Source organism: Podarcis gaigeae, assembly GCF_964106915.1.
Source record: "Podarcis gaigeae genome assembly, chromosome: 13".
In the NCBI taxonomy this organism is placed as follows: domain Eukaryota; kingdom Metazoa; phylum Chordata; class Lepidosauria; order Squamata; family Lacertidae; genus Podarcis; species Podarcis gaigeae.
Genome location: NC_139689.1, coordinates 33,441,985 through 33,458,259, shown reverse-complemented (window position 1 = coordinate 33,458,259; position 16,275 = coordinate 33,441,985). Strand labels below are relative to the sequence as shown.

Here is a 16,275-nt window from a genome sequence, read left to right as displayed (position 1 = left end):
TGTAGAGAATCTCCATGTACGCAGCTCATGCATATCGTGGCTTATTAAGCAGGGAGCTGACCGTACAAACCAGGCCAGCCTCACCTAGTTTGAAGGTGTGCTTTGAGACATGTGAAACCCTATCTTCCTGCCTGTCCTTTGCTGCTACTGCTCTGTGCTATGGAATTTCTGGGAGTTGAAACAGTAAAGTGTGGTTTCCCCGCTTTGCCACGAAACTACAGTGGATTGGATTGATCTTTATTACAGCCATTGGCCCGTTACACGACAGTTTCCCATACCAACATATTTTACTTAAACCTCCGAATTTAAAATCGCCAAAACTTACAAAAGACAAACAGTAACCGAAGCAAAACAAAAGCAAAAACCACCATCATACATTACAATAAATTTGTAACCTACAGTGGAATTAAAGAGGTGCATTGGGCAAAGTCTGTCCACTCCCCCCCTAAATAGGGAAATATGTAGTGTGAACGACTCACTTCAGCACTGGTTCACACACACACACACACACACACACACACACACACACTCCAGCAAACTCCTTCTCTGTGAAGCTGCAGAAATAGCAGTACGTTTAGGAGCTGTGTGGCCAAGCTACCTGGGACCTGAAGGTTGCTTAGAACTGCCAATTTCAGTTCCGCATTTCCCCCAGTCTTAACTTCAGTTGTCCACACCGAAAGCAAAGATGAGCCCAATAAAACAGAGCCATGTGTTGGAACAGGCTTGCTGAAAAAGAAGTGGTTTTTAGCAAGCATCCAAAACAGTACAGTGAAGGTAGGGACATCAACAGGCAGGAAGTTCCACATGGCAGGTGCTGCCCCACTAAAATACTAATTCCTTTGGCGTTGGAAGACTTCCTGGGCTGCTGATGTGGGGAGGCAGCCAGTCTCTCCGCACACCAGTGCCAGGAGCTGGAGTCAAGCATAGCTCAGCAAGCAAAGGAAAATCTGGCATCAGTGGAAACTCTTTATTCCGGAAACCAAAACAGCGCAGGCCTAGTGATCCCAGAAGCTCTTCCCAGTAGGTCTTGCTCCAAAAAGGCAGTTGTGAGGACTGAAAGGTCCCTGCCTTCCCACCACACTCTAAGGCTCGTCCTCTCCGGGGTCTTTCGCAAGTAGCACAACCTCTGCTATGCTCTTTTCACTTCTCTGCGTGTTTTGAGAGAGGGGAGCTGGTCACAGCAGGAGGGGGGTAGCAAGCTGGCAAACACCAAAAATGAAAAAGAAAAAACCCTGCCCAAAATTTTGGATCCTTGCATTGGAATAGAGTAACTTCTTTGGAGAGACAGCCATTCCTGAAATCCTCCCATATGTGAGAACTTCAGGTGTTATCATCTGGAGAAGATTTTCTCAAACAGAATGCTATCCAGAAGCCTGTCATCAGCTGCTTAGAGCATTAACAACAACAACAACAACAACAACAACAACAACAACAACAACAACAATGGTTTTTTGTAAGCCTTGCTGAGACGTACGTTTTCCAAGTGTAATGATATTTGCCAGCTGCTTAGTGCATTCTTTAATATGATTCTTGTGCTATTATGGAGCTTTGTAAACCCTGTTGAAACGTACACTTGAAATAAAAAGTTGCCTCTTCTTATAAATAAATCGTTGTCACTGCTGTATGCCTTTCAGTATTTTCTGCGGCTCTTAATATAGTACTGTGCCCTTGCCTGTGATTTCGTTGGGGTACCAAGCTGGCAAAAGGAATTTAATAACTAAATTTGCAGGCACATGTTCTTGAGCAACGTGCCACGATCCATGAGGCAATCGTCCCGTACGCTTTACCTATTACAGACAATAACACAAAAAGCCATGAGCCAAGATGGCCAAGTCAAGTGCTTTCACTCTTTAAAAGCTCCTTTCCAAGCATGTCGGGAAGCCCTGCTCACCTCGCGCTGGAATTGATTCAGCTGCTGCTGCAGGTTGGCTTTCTCGCTTTTCAAAAGTGAGGCCTCCTTGGAGTCGTAGGCTGGGAAGATGCGCTCCTCTCCAAACTCACTAATCAGTGGGAACTGCGGGCCAGGAGCACAAGGAAAAAAACACCAAGCATTTACTCTCTTAAAAAAAGAAAATATGCATTGCAGAAATATTGGGGGAAGCAGGCAAAGTGGGGAACAATAATAAAGCAGTATGAAGCATTTAATGTACAGTCATACTTTGGAAGTCAAACAGAATCTGTTCTGGAAGTCCATTCTACTTCCAAAACATTAGAAAACCAAAACACAGCTTCTGATTGGCTGCAGGAAGCTCCTGCAGCCAATCAGAAGCCATGGAACGTTCGGCTTCAGATGTTCGGCTTCCAAAAGAACGTTCAAAAACGTTTGAGAACGAGGCTGTTTGAAAACCAAGGCACGACTGTACAGGTTTTATATAACATGGGTTAGTGTTAAAGACAAAGTGACATGTAGTGGCACATTTCATGGGCCACAGCCCAAACCTCAGGCGCAATAGCAAATTTTAAAATAAAAAAACAGCAACTAATTCAATATATATCTATATATAAACACACACAATATTATCTCGTTCTCACACTCAGCTTCATAGCTGAGTGGGGATTTGAACCCTGGTCTCCCAGGTTCAAGCCTGACATACTAACCCCTACACCACACTGGTTCTCATTACAGGAGCTGTTAATTTTATTTATTTATTCTATTCCTATCCCACCTTTCCTCCAGTGAACTCGAAGCAGCATGCATGGCCTTCAGCCCCTCCAATGTTAAATTTGTTTTAATATTTTTATGCCACCTTTCTGCAATTACCTCCCCCTCAGCAATGTACAACAGACATAAACAATAAAAACAGCAACAGCATTAAATCAACAGAAAAACATAAGAAACAACAGCACTACTAAAATAAATGAATCAAGATACCAAATTAAAAGGAACAAACCTTTTAAAAAAGCATCTTCACAACTACCCTGTGAGATAAGATTTGGCTGAGGGTATGACTGATGCAAGGTCAACTCAGGAATTTTCATGACCAAGGGGGAGGGACTTGAACCCAGATCCCTCTGGCTGTAATCCAACACTCTAATCACTGTGCCACACTGGAGCATTGAACAGAAGACTGATAAAAACAAGTAGGTGATGTACAATAATTATCAAAACCAGCCATAAAGGTGTTGCACATTTTTTTAGCAGTGGGATACCTTTGCATGCCTACTCAGAAGTAAGACTTCAGTGGGAATTGCTCCCAGGTACACGTTTACTGGATTGCAGTCTCGAAGTCCCTGATCATCAATTTCAAAGAAAATGCCCATCAAACATATTTAAACATGAAGTTGAGCAAAGACCAGGACTTCCTTTGGCAGGATATTCTGGAGTTTGGGGGCTGCTATCCAAAAGGCCCTGCTCCCCCTTAATTCTCCCATTTTCAGCATCGAGAGCAGCACTTCTCTGGAAAATGATAAAGGACTGGGAGCAGAGAAGGCTAATGTAATCTTATTTATTTACTTAAAATATCAGCCACTTGCGCTACCTACTGGGTTTGACCTGTTGAACCATTAACAGATCACCATAATAATAATAATAATAATAATTTATTATTTGTACCCCGCCCATCTGGCTGGGTTTCCCCAGCCACTCTGGGCGGCTTCCAACAGAGATGAAAAATACACTAAAATGTCACATATTAAAAACTTCCCTGAACAGGGCTGCCTTCAGATGTCTTCTGAATGTCAGGTAGTTGTTTATCGCTTTGACATCTGATGGGAGGGCATTCCACAGGGCGGGCGCCACTACCGAGAAGGCCCTCTGCCTGGTTCCCTGTAACTTGATCCAAAGGCATCTACAAACCGCCACTCACCTTAATCTCATACATCTTCAGTTTCCGCTTGAGGCTAGCGTTCTCCCGCTCCAGCCCGGTCAGGCGGTTCTTGATGTCATCGTAGGCCGTGATGAGAGCAAAGTGGGAGGCAGAACACATCTCGCTGGAGAGGTCAGTATTGGGGCTGTCCAGCCAGTCATCCTCCTGGACCAAAGCATCTTGGGTAAGGATGCTGATGTCATCTTCAAACATGGAGTCCATGGCACAATCAGGGACAGACGGGCGTTTAGCAGGAAACGCCAGTGCCTGGCAAACTCCAGCTATGGGAGATGGCAAGAAACAGGAGTGAGACACAGCACAGCGTGGCTCCTTCTTCTAAGCTTTTTCCTTCCCTTTGTCTGGGAATTTTTATTTTTTTCAAAAATAGTTTGGAAGCCTGTGTCTTATTTTCATTTATGCACATTGCACAGCATCTGCCAGTGGCATTGAGAGCTGGCTTTAATTGTTGTGAAGTGCTCTGGGGGGACAGTTTTCACCTGGAATACAGGAGGGTAAAGACAAATTATTATAATAATATAATATAATATAATATATTATAATATAATATAATATAATAATATAGATTTTGATCAGTTGTCTGCCATGCATTTGTACATCTCTCAAGATATCGCAACCAAATTTCGCATGTTGGTTCCTCAGAACAAGGAGCAGGCTTTTGGATACAATTGGAAGCCATTTTGAATCAAGATGGCAGACTGAACCTTTCAAAAATGCAATGATTTCAACCACAGATTTCAAAACAGCACTGATTTGGCGGAAGGGGGCTTAGATTTCCCAAGCAACACCAGGTGTATGGCTGCTAGTAAATTAAATAAAACAAAACAAGGAAGAAACAGAGCTAAGCATCCTTGGGTTTTAAGAATGGCTTTTGCTTTCCTGGATGGAGGTGTGTGTGTGTGTGTGTGTGTGTGTGTGTGTGTGTGTGTGGCTCTGGATTTTTCGTGGCTGGAATGTAGCCTACTCCACAAAGGTAAGTCACACCCATGGCTCCACCCCTTTTTGCCTCTGGCCCCACCTACCTTAGGGATGTGGCCCCCAGAAGCTTGCCCCTGTGAAGCTGTGGCCCTCAGGTTGAAAAGGATTCCCCACCCTTCCTTTAGCAGCACCCCAACACCTGATACCCAAGGCAGCCATTTTGCCCCATTTCATGCTGCAGCTGCCTCTGTACACTTCCTAATAGAAAGACACACACATATTCCTTCACCGTCTGTTTTGAATGCCTCCCTGCTAAAGTGAAAAGGGAAATCTGTGACATAACCACTGAGTGAGACTTCTCAGCTATCAGACGCTGAGGGAGAAGGTGGATCAATCAACCCAACACACAGATGGCGAGCTCATACAACACAGAACTTAACAGTCATAGCCACAAACTGGGAAAACAAAACACCACGCAGACAGGATTTTTTTTTAAAAAAGAGGGAAAAGCTCTCAACAGCAAAGAAAGGGAAATCTGGTATCAGATTTGGAAAAAGCAGCAAACACAGGAAAAAGGTGGGAGTCCAAATTGTGTTGCAGCAACTTGGACGGCGTAACAGCGCATTTAAGGTGGATGGTGTGGGTGCATTTGTTAGAAGAATGAGGCTGCAGGCGCCATTCAGGAAAAAACAGAAAAGGCTGGGGCATTTTTGCAACGAACGAATGAATGAATCTTCCGCCACATTTACAAGAACACCCCCTCGTCTGATGAGAAGCAAAATCTGGAGTAGTTACCAGCTACTGGCTCTGTACTTACTATCAGTGCAGATAAGGAAGATAGAAAACTGCTGATACCAAATCAGGTCACTTAACCAAGCTACTGTTTATTTACAATGACTGACAGTTGGCTCTCAAGCAGGGGTCTTTCACTACCAAGAGATACTGGGGGCTTAACCTGGGACGACTTGTACCACTAAAGGCCAAAACAGAAGCATCTTTCTGTGCAGCTCTACATTCATAGAATCATAGAACTGTCAATTTGGAAGGGACCACGTGGCTCATCTAGTGCTAGTCCAACCCCCCTGAAATGCAGGAATCTTTTTGCCCGAAGTGGGGCTTGAACCCAGGACCCTGAGATTAACAGTTTCATGTTCTACCAACTGAGCTATCCCACTACATGCATTTTGTGAAAGAGTACTTAAAAAAAAAAAATCTTATTAAATTTTCTTCACAATGCAATACAGTGGTACCTCAGGTTACATACGCTTCAGGTTACAGACTCCGCTAACCCAGAAATTTTATCTCGGGTTAAGAACTTTGCTTCAGGATGAGAACAGAAATCGTGCTCCGGTGGCGCTGCGGCAGCAGGAGGCCCCATTAGCTAAAGTGGTGCTTCAGGTTAAGAACAGTTTCAGGTTAAGAATGGACCTCCGGAACGAATTAAGTACTTAGCCCGAGGTACCACTGTACAAGACAAGCTAACCCACACGAAGAATAATAGAAAGGAAAAAAGAAGCCAAGAGATACACAAAAGAATACAAGATTCTATCTCACAAGGGTACCTTAACTTTTGTCCCATACAGAAAAAAATGTACCCTCCCAGCTCTCATCTGGGAGCATCCCAGCCTCTCACCCTGGCAGATCTTCCCTTCCCTGTATCTCACACAGTGTCCTTCAAACTGTTCATCATCATTATCATTTATTACTTATACGCTGCCCACCTGGCCAGGCCTCCCCAGCCACTCTGGGCGGCTCCCAACAGGATATTAAAAACCACAATAAAACAGCAAACATTAAAAACTTCCCTAAACAGGGTTGCCTTCAGATGTCTTCCAAAAGTCAGATAGTTGTTTATTTCCTTGACATCTGGTGGAAGGGCATTCCTTACCCAAACACAGTAAGAAATAATATTAAGATAAATAACAATAGAATACTGAGAGAGAAAAAGGACGTGGGTGGTGCTGTGGGTTAAACCACAGAGCCTAGGACTTGCCGATCAGAAGGTTGGCGGTTCAAATCCCCTCAATGGGGTGAGCTCCCGTTGCTCAGTCCCTGCTCCTGCCAACCTAGCAGCTCGAAAGCACCTCAAAGTGCAAGTAGATAAATAGGTACCACTCCAGCGGGAAGGTAAACAGCGTTTCCATGCACTGCTCTGGTTCACCAGAAGCGGCTTAGTCATGCTGGCCACATGCCCGGAAGCTGTATGCCGGCTCCCTTGGCCAATAAAGCGAGATGAGCGCCACAACCCCAGAGTCAGCCATGACTGGACCTAATGGTCAGGGGTCCCTTTACCTTTACTTAGAGAGAAAGGTAATGATAACAAAGGAGAAAGTGAAAGACATAAAAGTGAAATTGTACTTCTTCACACTGCTAAGCAAAATTCACACCCACAAGAGGCAGTGTTGGCCATCAACTGGGAAGGCTTTAAAAAAGAGAAATGGAGAAATTCTTGGAAGGTAGTGGCTGGGAATCACAGGTGAGAAGAGTGCTTGTTGCACTCAGCTCCCTGGCTTGCAGGCTTCCCATCTGGTTGGCCACAGGGAGGAAAGGACGCTCGCCATTGTCTCTCCGGGTTCAGGCAGGGGTATTTGCCGTCTCTACCTAGAGGTACCAGGGACTGAACCCGGGGCCTTTTTCATGTGCTTGACTCTGGAGCTACAGCCCGTCCAAAAAAATAATAATAAGTAAAATAGCTGAAAGAGACTCTCCCTTTCCGGAGAAATTTTGACAAGGAAGCTTTTGCTGCCTAGAAGTTTTGGGAGTGAGACGGACCAGCATAGAGGGGGGGTCAGAACTGGCTAAATAGGGAGTTTAACGCAGATTTCTTGGGCAGGGCTCAGTCCACAAATGTTGGCTGTAGCAAGTGCCTCTGAGGATGTGCAGGGTTCTCATCCCTCGCCGGCCAATAAATGAAACCAACTCCCTTCTGAGCCAGAAGCCAGGCAGATGGGGGCAGCAGTGAAGTCTTCAAATGCAGCACAGGATCACGGTCTAGCGGCTCCAGAATCACACAGCGGAGGAGCCACGTATCCTGTCATGGCAACTGTGAACAATGGGCTGCCAACTTCCCATTTATTCCTCTGCGGCCACACTCACTTCTTGAACGGAATCTGTTCTGGAAGAGCATTCAACTTCCAAAACGTTCGGAAACCAAAGCACGGCTTCCGATTGGCTGCAGGAGGCTCCGTCAGACATTTGGCTTCCAAAAATAGTTCACAAACCGGAACAGTCACTTCCGGGTTTGCGGCATTTGGGAGCCAAAACGTCCAAGTACGAAGGCATTCAACAACCAAGGTATGACTGTACTTTAGAAGTTTAGCTTCTCCTGCTAAATTCCTTCATGTCGGGCTGGCAGTGGAGGCAGAAGAGCAGGGCTGGTAAAAACTGGCAATCCGAAACACAGAGAGGGGGAGAATTTTAAAACGAGAGAGAAATCCAAAGTCAATTCCAAAACCCACAGGATGGCTGCGTTTTGCTTTCATGTTGTTATCCTAAAGTCTATCCTCTAAGCCTTCCTAAATGGCCATCAGGGCAGTTGCCTTTTTTAACCTTCTCCCTTAAAAAGTACATAGAGCCAAAGGAGGAAGTTGGAGAGTGACTCTCTTTCCCACTTCCTCTTTCAGCTCTATGGGCTTTTGGAGGCTTGTACAGGTATTATTACCTCGTACAGTATTTACTTGAATCTAATGTGCCATCAGTTTTCAGAACCTCAAAGAAGAAGAGAGAAAAAAGCATTTGCTGGAGAATGTAAATGTGCCATCGAATCTAATGCGCACCTTAATTTTCGCAAGATCATTTGGCCAAAAAAAAAAAAAAGGTGAGCATTAGATATGGTAATTCTAGGGATCTGACCTTCACCCAGGTCTCTTGAAAAATCAGTTTCTGTGACCACCTTCTTTCTGTCTCATGGGGATGGAGAGAAATGTCACCCATGTGCTTAAAAAAGTGGGAAACTACTTGGAGTTCCAAATGAACAAGATAAAAAATCAAGAAGGCTATGAGTGCTATGTTTGGTTAATTCAGTCTACCACTAACTTCCCTGTAGGAAGGATTCATCTCTCTCGTTTGCTATGGGTTTTTTTTTTTTTTTATGTATTTTTGCATTGCTTGAAAACTGCCTTGGATGGGTTTGTATCGCGAAAGGGGGCATGCAAATAACTTCTTGCACCTCTTTTCAGTATTTCTAAAAGCACCTATATATAGCAGCAAAGTTATTAATCCATTAAAAGGCTGATGGTTTATCAGCCCACTGCTCTCATTATGACTGCATACACACCACACAGTTAAAGAACAAAGCTCCCACCCAAAGGATCCTGGGAACACGAGTTTACCCCCCTGAGCTACAATTCCCAGCACCCTTAACAAGCTACACTACCCAGGATTATTTGGGGGAAGCCAAGCAAGTTGAATGTATGGTGTGTGCATGCAACTTGAGATGATTTGGTATTATGATCATTTTACAAAGTGATGGGCGAGGGGGAAGGAGAGAGACAACTAAGTCCAAGTGACTTGCTCAAAGCTGTCAAACAACTTCGTAGCAAAAATGGGACTTAGATATATTGGCTTCCCAGAGTCCTGCATGTCACATGGCCTCCTTGCTGGCATGGGAAAAATCCCATGGGTGGGTGAAGGAACTGTCAGAAGCGTTAAGCAAAACATATCTAAATTAAATCAACGGCCATCCCAATCGCCTGCCTAACAAGCTGAGTTGATAATAAGGAGATATATTTCCCAGCTAATCCCAGGCAAAGAAAACTGAAATTCAGATAAGCAAAGAGGAATGGGGTGTGGTTTTTTTTGAAGGGTTTCCCCCTATATACCATTTCTTGTTGCAGATAATTTATTTCCCTTCTACGTTCCATTTTTTCCCTATTCTCTAACGTGCCTTTTTCTGTTTGGGGAGGGGGGGTTGGAATTGTGGTTACCAAAAGAATTAGTATTTAAATGCATTCAATTAAATAAAAGCCCACGCACATATATAGAATAGAAATGCATCATTAACAACATAAAAGAGGAACGCCACCCATGCCTGGAAGACCAAACATTAAAAGGGGGAGGGACGAGAACAAGGAACAAAGCAAGGCAAGATGCTGTTCCAAGTCTTAAATTAGGAAGGAAGGAACCACAGATCAGGGGTGCTTGAGGAATCTAATGTTTGCAAATCGTGATACAGACTGACCAGATCCACAACTATTGGACTAATGAATAGCTCTGTTCTGAGCTGCACAGTGCACTTTTCCAAATGCTTTGATGCAGTTCTCAGCTATAAAAAAAAGTGTTTTTAAAAAATACTCATTTTGAGATAAAATCTGCATTTCTAAACATGTTTCAAGGGGAAATGTGTTTTAAAAACGCATATTAAAATGTGATTTTTGTGTGTGCAGATTATCCCCCCACCCACACAAATCAGGCATTAATGTAGAATCAGGGACAAAGCAAATTTATGAGTGAACACATGTAGCAGTGGCACGGGCCAGAAACAAACTAATCTGTCCATCCCCAGGGATAACGGCACCTGCTTACATGGAGAAGGCCCCAGCTTCAATCACCAACACCTCCAGCGAAAACGATCAGGTAGCAGATGATAGAGAAGACTTCTGCTGGAAACCCTGGAAAGCCACTGCCAGAGTTTGTTAGAGTCTGCAGATACCAGGCTAAATAGATAGGCAGTCTGGCGTGGTATAAGGCAGTGTTCTACTTTCATAGGTATGTGTGGCAGCGCAACATTTTAATTTACAGTGGTACCTCGGGTTAAGTACTTAATTCATTCCAGAGGTCCGTCCTTAACCTGAAACTGTTCTTAACCTGAAGCACCACTTTAGCTAATGGGGCCTCCTGCTGCTGCCGTGCTGCCGGAGCACAATTTCTGTTCTCATCCTGAAGCAAAGTTCTTAACCTGAAGCACTATTTCTGGGTTAGCGGAGTCTGTAACCTGAAGCGTATGTAACCCGAGGTACCACTGTATTTCATTTTATCTTGGTCCCTTTCTCATTCTTTCTGTTTTCCTCCTGGGCCATCCAGTGTAGGCCAGCCTTCCATAATCTGGTGCTCCCAAAACAACTACAACTCCCATCTGTCCCAGCCATGGTAGCCATGCTAACTGGTGGCTGATGGGAGTTGTACTGTATAAAACATCTGGAGAGTGCCAGGTTGGGGGATCAGAGGCCTGAAACCTTGGAGAGCTGCTGGCAGTCAGTGTAGGCAAACTGAGCTAGATAGACAAATAATCTAACCTGCTATAAGGCACCTTTCTTTGTGTGCTCTGTGTGCTCTATAGCGGACCTGGGAATGTGACATATCGGCACCTATAGGCTGTGAAACCTTTTGGAGTTGTTGTTCTCTCTCTCTCTCTCTCTCCCTAGAATCAGCTCCGCTCCTTCTGCCCAATGCTGTTTCAGCCGCGAAATGGAAAAAGAACGATGGCCAGGGAATTGAAAGCAATTAGGCAAAAATCTTCCTCGTCACAGCCAAGTAACTGGCAGAAGGAAGGAAGAAGCTCTGGTCCCATCAGAAAGGAACACAGCCAGAAGGGACACTGTTTTCTAAGAGCAGCTGGTACACAGTGTTACCTAAAATCACTGAGCTGGGAAGGATTCCATGGGGCCACGTAGACCAGCCCCTAATCCTGGCCCAGACAGGATGTCCTGTACCCAAGAATCTGGCAGGGTAAAATTCTGGACCAAGCTAAGCTGGATTCTGAAGCCTTCAATAAAAGTTCACGAAACAGAATGTCTGCATTACATTTGCACAGTTCGTCATAATTTATTCCTCTTCTACTTGTCAGGGTGGGCAGAGGAACTCAGGAAGTCAGACCAGCAGACTATGTAAACTCAGTACTATTTACCCGGACGGGTCATGGCTTTCCAGGGTTCAAGAGCGGTTACTTTTCCCAGACTGAAAGAGCTGGTTACTTTTCCCAGACTGAAAGAGCTGTAACGGTCACTGAACAACAACACCCCATTCGTATATCTATCTATGTACTAAGTTCTCTAAGCTTTCTTCATATTCTTTCTATTGACAGTCACACAGTCACAAGATCTAGAAACTTCACATTTTCACAATGAGAGAAGAAGAAGAAGAAGAAGAAGAAGAAGAAGAAGAAGAAGAAGACGAAGAAGAAGAAGAAGCCGCCAACCTTCTCAGAATGCTACATTTTGCAGTCAGTATCCTGCATGATAAGGGACGCGGGTGGCACGGTGGGCTAAACCACAGAGCCTAGGACTTGCCGATCAGAAGGTCGGCGATTCGAATCCCCGCAACGGGGTGAGCTCCCCTTGCTCGGTCCCTGCTCCTGCCAACCTAGCAGTTCAAAAGCACATCAAAGTCCAAGTAGATAAATAGGTACCGCTCCTGCAGGAAGGTAAACGGCATTTTCGTGCACTGCTCTGGTTCGCCAGAAGCGGTTTAGTCATGCTGGCCACATGACCCAGAAGCTGTACGCTGGCTCCCTCGGCCAATAAAGCGAGATGAGTGCCGCAACCCCAGAGTCGGTCACAACTGGACCTAATGGTCAGGGTCCCTTTACCTTTTTATCCTGCACAATGTGAAGGAAGAAACCACACAGACCTGTCCATGCTCGCTTTCTCTTCATGTGTTATGTGCACAAAAAATGCACTTGGTGCTATACACAAAAGATATACAAGAAATGTGCTTATACTCCACACAAGTTCACATGCCAAGGGAGTCTTGGATTGGCCAGAGCTGTCCACACACATACACAGCCCAAATATGCATTTGCTGCTGCATAACATATGAAGTTCTATAACGGTTGGGGTAGCTGCCGAGAATTCCTCTTCCGTATGCCATTGTAGATTCGGTGCACAGATGGCACAGCCCAAAGGTCGGGTTTGAAGATCAGGCCAGGCCAGAGGAGACTGCCTGGAAGCACGCAAGGCAGCTGCCTCTTTTCATGAGCCAGCTCAGATGCTTAAAACTTTCCTACACGGAGGACTGCTATTCTGCTCTGCTTCATCCTGTCGCTTTTTTCTGATAGCAAATTCCTCTTACCCCCCCCCCCCCACGCCAGCCAACTGCAAGGGATCCATAATGGGTCCACTGATAAACAATAGGAAGGTTATCAAAGCGTTTGGGGGAACCACAAGCGTAGCCCAAAGAAAAATGCCCTCAAGAAGGCTACACAACAAAGAGCCTAATGAGGACTGGGAATACTCTGTGTAACCAAGAAGAGCCATGGAATGATGAATGCCAGCTTGAAATGGAAAAACAGAACATTGAAAAGGGAAGGGAAAGAGGGAAACTGGCCTGCTTGAGTCTATTACAGCTTCACATGCTGGAACAGAGGAGGGCAGGGCAGGGCTGGCTGGCGCCCAGGACAAGAGACACACGCTTTTGTTGCAGATCCCACTAGTAGCCACTAAGTGGGAAGATGTTCAAGAGGATTTCATGTTAAAACCATAAATGCTCCATTTCCCCTATGTGGCCATGATCAACGAGGTGAACACAATGCGTGCAGGGGAAAGAACGCTGCACTTAATTTTTTTTAAAAAATTCCAGCACAGCACTGCTGTAGAAGGTTGCCTCTTAAACATGGGAAAGAACCGCTAAAGCAAACACTTTTTCACCCTTCAAAATGTGCCAGATGAACTCAGGCATATTACACTGATCCTTACATTGGTAGCACTGGCTACCAATTAAGTCTCCGGGCCCAGTTCAAAGTGCTGGTTTTGACCTATAAATGCTTAAATGGCTCAGGACCGCAGTACCTCAAGACTCTTTCCATGTGAACCTACTCGGCTATGAGTGATTGCTGAAGAAGACGAAGAAGACCCAGACCCTGAGACCATCTTTTGAGGCCCTTCTTCGTGTGCCTCCTCCTCCTTTGCAGTGGCTCCCCGCCTGTGGAATTCTTTCCCCAGGGAAGTTTGCCTGGCGCCTTCATTATATACACCTTTGGGCACCAGGCAAAAACATTCCTTTTTAACCAGGCCTTTGCTTGATTTGATTGACATCCTATGCCCTTTTAAAATGTTGGGTGGTTTTTTTTGGGGGGGGGGAGGGTTATTGGGTTGTTGTTGTTGTTGTTTTGATTATGTATTTTGAGGTTTTTCTATTTTGATTTTATTTTGTGAACTGCCCTGAGACCTCTGGGAATAGGGCAGTATATAAATTAAATAAATAATAATAATTATTAATAATAATAATCGGGGACAATGTGAAAATGCTCCAGAAATCTCACTGGTCGCCTCAGACCACAGCTGGGGCAGGCAATGAATGTTTAAGAATTCGTTCAAATATAAGACAGAAAAAATGAACATGTAGAAAGTTTAGGAGGGAGTTATGCCTCCCTCTGACTGCTCATGCATAGAGTGTCTACAATGAGCTCTCTGCACATGTGCAAAGGCATTCTCATCTATTACATGTTGCACAGACCCAGCACTGGAAAAATAATACAGAGGATTGTATTGCGAAGATCCCATTCATCTCAATGGGGGGCTGCATTGGAGAAATTCCCAGCAGATTGTGCCCTGTCAGATCACCGCTTAAGAGCAACAGAGTAGGAAACATAATTTAGCACCACTCTTTAACAAATACTACACCCTTTTATTTGTTAAATTTGCATCCTGCCTTCCCACCCAGGGAAGGATATAACGAAGTTCACCTCTTGAGATTGGGGCACTGGCATTAAACCCTGGCAAGGGACCATGGTGTGGGTGCAAGGGATCAGAGAAGTCTAATGTTTAGGGAGCTGGGTGGCGGGGAATGGGAGAACACAGGGATGAAGGATTCAGAGACAAAACACTCCATCCTCGAGCACACCAGCTCAGTCCTCCCACCTTTTCTGTTACAAGGCAATATTACCAATGCTCAACAATACATATGATTAAGGAACAGATGCAAAACCACAGGAAAACAACAGAGGGGCCTGTTTATCGCAGACCCAGAAGGATGGTTGGCTGGGGCTAAGTTCCATCATCCTCAATACGTAGGGACAAGCAGTGGCTACTCACTGCTGAGGCATTTGTACTCTGTATGTACTCAGAGGCATTCTTCTCTGTTATTATTGCTTCATAAATCAAATTCCAAAGGGTGAGCCCCAAACTCAGCTTTGCAGAGGTAGAGAATATGCTTAGGGTCAATATTTTTTTTAAAAAATGGAAGAACTGAAATAAGTTCCTGGGAGTGGGGTGAATCAGCAGGATAGGGAAAAATGGAAGCAACCAAACAGGAAATTCATCGTGCAATTGCACGGATATATTTTTTTGGGTGGGTAGCATGCTCCCTGAAGTCCAATGGGACTGGAATAGTGCTACAAATCTCTGGGACAAGGAGAATAGCAAGCAATTAGATGAGAAGGGAGCAAGTCTAGGGTAAGGGAATCAGAATACAGTTTATGGGACACAGCGGGATAGTAACCAGCATACAGCATGGGTGGTGGGAATCACAAGGAATGCAATTCGATTTGAATGGGCAGGTGAATGAAGGAGGCCCTGATCCAGGGCGGTATGCACAGTTGAGCAGCGAAGGAAATGAAAACAGCTGGCCAGCAAATACAATGTGAATGTGGGAACCTAATTCCTAATTCTTGGCAGGAGATTAGGGCAGTGGGGGGGCACAGGGGCCAGAATGCAGTTAGGATATGGTGCAGCACAGATCCCAAGGAGCAGGAAATGCAAATGAAGTTGGGGTGGAAGGTAAGGAACACGGGAGAGTCAGGGAAAAGGGCTGTAGCTCAATGGGAGAGGATCTGCCTTGAATGCAGAAGGTCCCAGGTTTGATCCTGCCAGCCAGTGTAGACAATACTGACTTAGTATAAGGCAGCTTCCTATGAAAGGGAGCGGGTGCAGTTTATCAGATGGACACTAAGCAACCGGGCCAGGGCTGGGCCAGGTGGGGTAAACCAGCTGGGAAGAAAACCCAGAGTGGGGACAATGTGGAATTGGGCCAGGGGGCAGAATGCAACCCTCCCCTGGGTCCCTTCCAACTTGCAGTTCTATAATTCCGGGTGGAAAATGGGTGTTGAGGGAGAGCAGCACCTGGCCTGGAGTTAGACGAGGAGAAGGGGGAAAGGGTGGGCTTGATGGGGGGCGGGAAGTAGAATACTAAGTTAAGGGGCAGCAGGCACTTGGGGACGATGGGTCGCTTGGTCAGCAGATCTGAGGAATAACTAAGAGGGGGGGAGCAGAGCTGCAAGGGGTCAGCATGCAAGAGAAGCAGATAGGGAGGTGGGGGGGATCAAAAGGGGCAGATCTAGGGCACGGAGTGCTGGGGGCTCGCCATACAGTTAGATGCTGGGGGTGGGGGGGTGGGGGTGGGCAAGCATCGCACAAATAACTGGGATGGAGCGAGCCTGGCAACAGGAAGGCGATCTTGTCTGTTTAAGGAAGGAAGCGCCTCCGCCGGCCAGGCGCTGGGCCGAGGCCCCGGAGCCCCCAGCTGAGCGGGTTGTCCTGCGATGCCCCCACCCCAGAGTTAGAGGGGGGGACCTTCTCCCCTCTCTCCCGGGAACAGCCTCGTCATCATCATCATCATCATCATCATCCTCTTCCCCCAGGAGGACGCAGCGATGGGAGAG

At 45.7% G+C, this 16,275-nt stretch overlaps 1 protein-coding gene across 2 annotated transcripts in view; it reads right to left on the bottom strand.

Moving 5' to 3' along the window:
- The window catches only part of TBKBP1 (TBK1 binding protein 1), a 54,414-nt gene that overhangs the window by 37,521 nt on the left and 618 nt on the right, over nucleotides 1-16,275 (bottom strand). The window contains exons 2-3 of one of the 2 annotated variants that reach the window (XM_083708759.1): nucleotides 3,807-4,087; nucleotides 1,892-2,014 (exon numbers count right to left, since the gene is read on the bottom strand). In XM_083708759.1, the coding sequence (XP_083564885.1) occupies nucleotides 1,892-2,014; nucleotides 3,807-4,028 (345 nt within the window). In that variant the 5' untranslated portion in view covers nucleotides 4,029-4,087. Of the gene's footprint in view, nucleotides 1-1,891; nucleotides 2,015-3,806; nucleotides 4,304-16,275 lie in introns of both variants that reach the window. The other variant, XM_083708760.1, reaches the window with a different exon arrangement.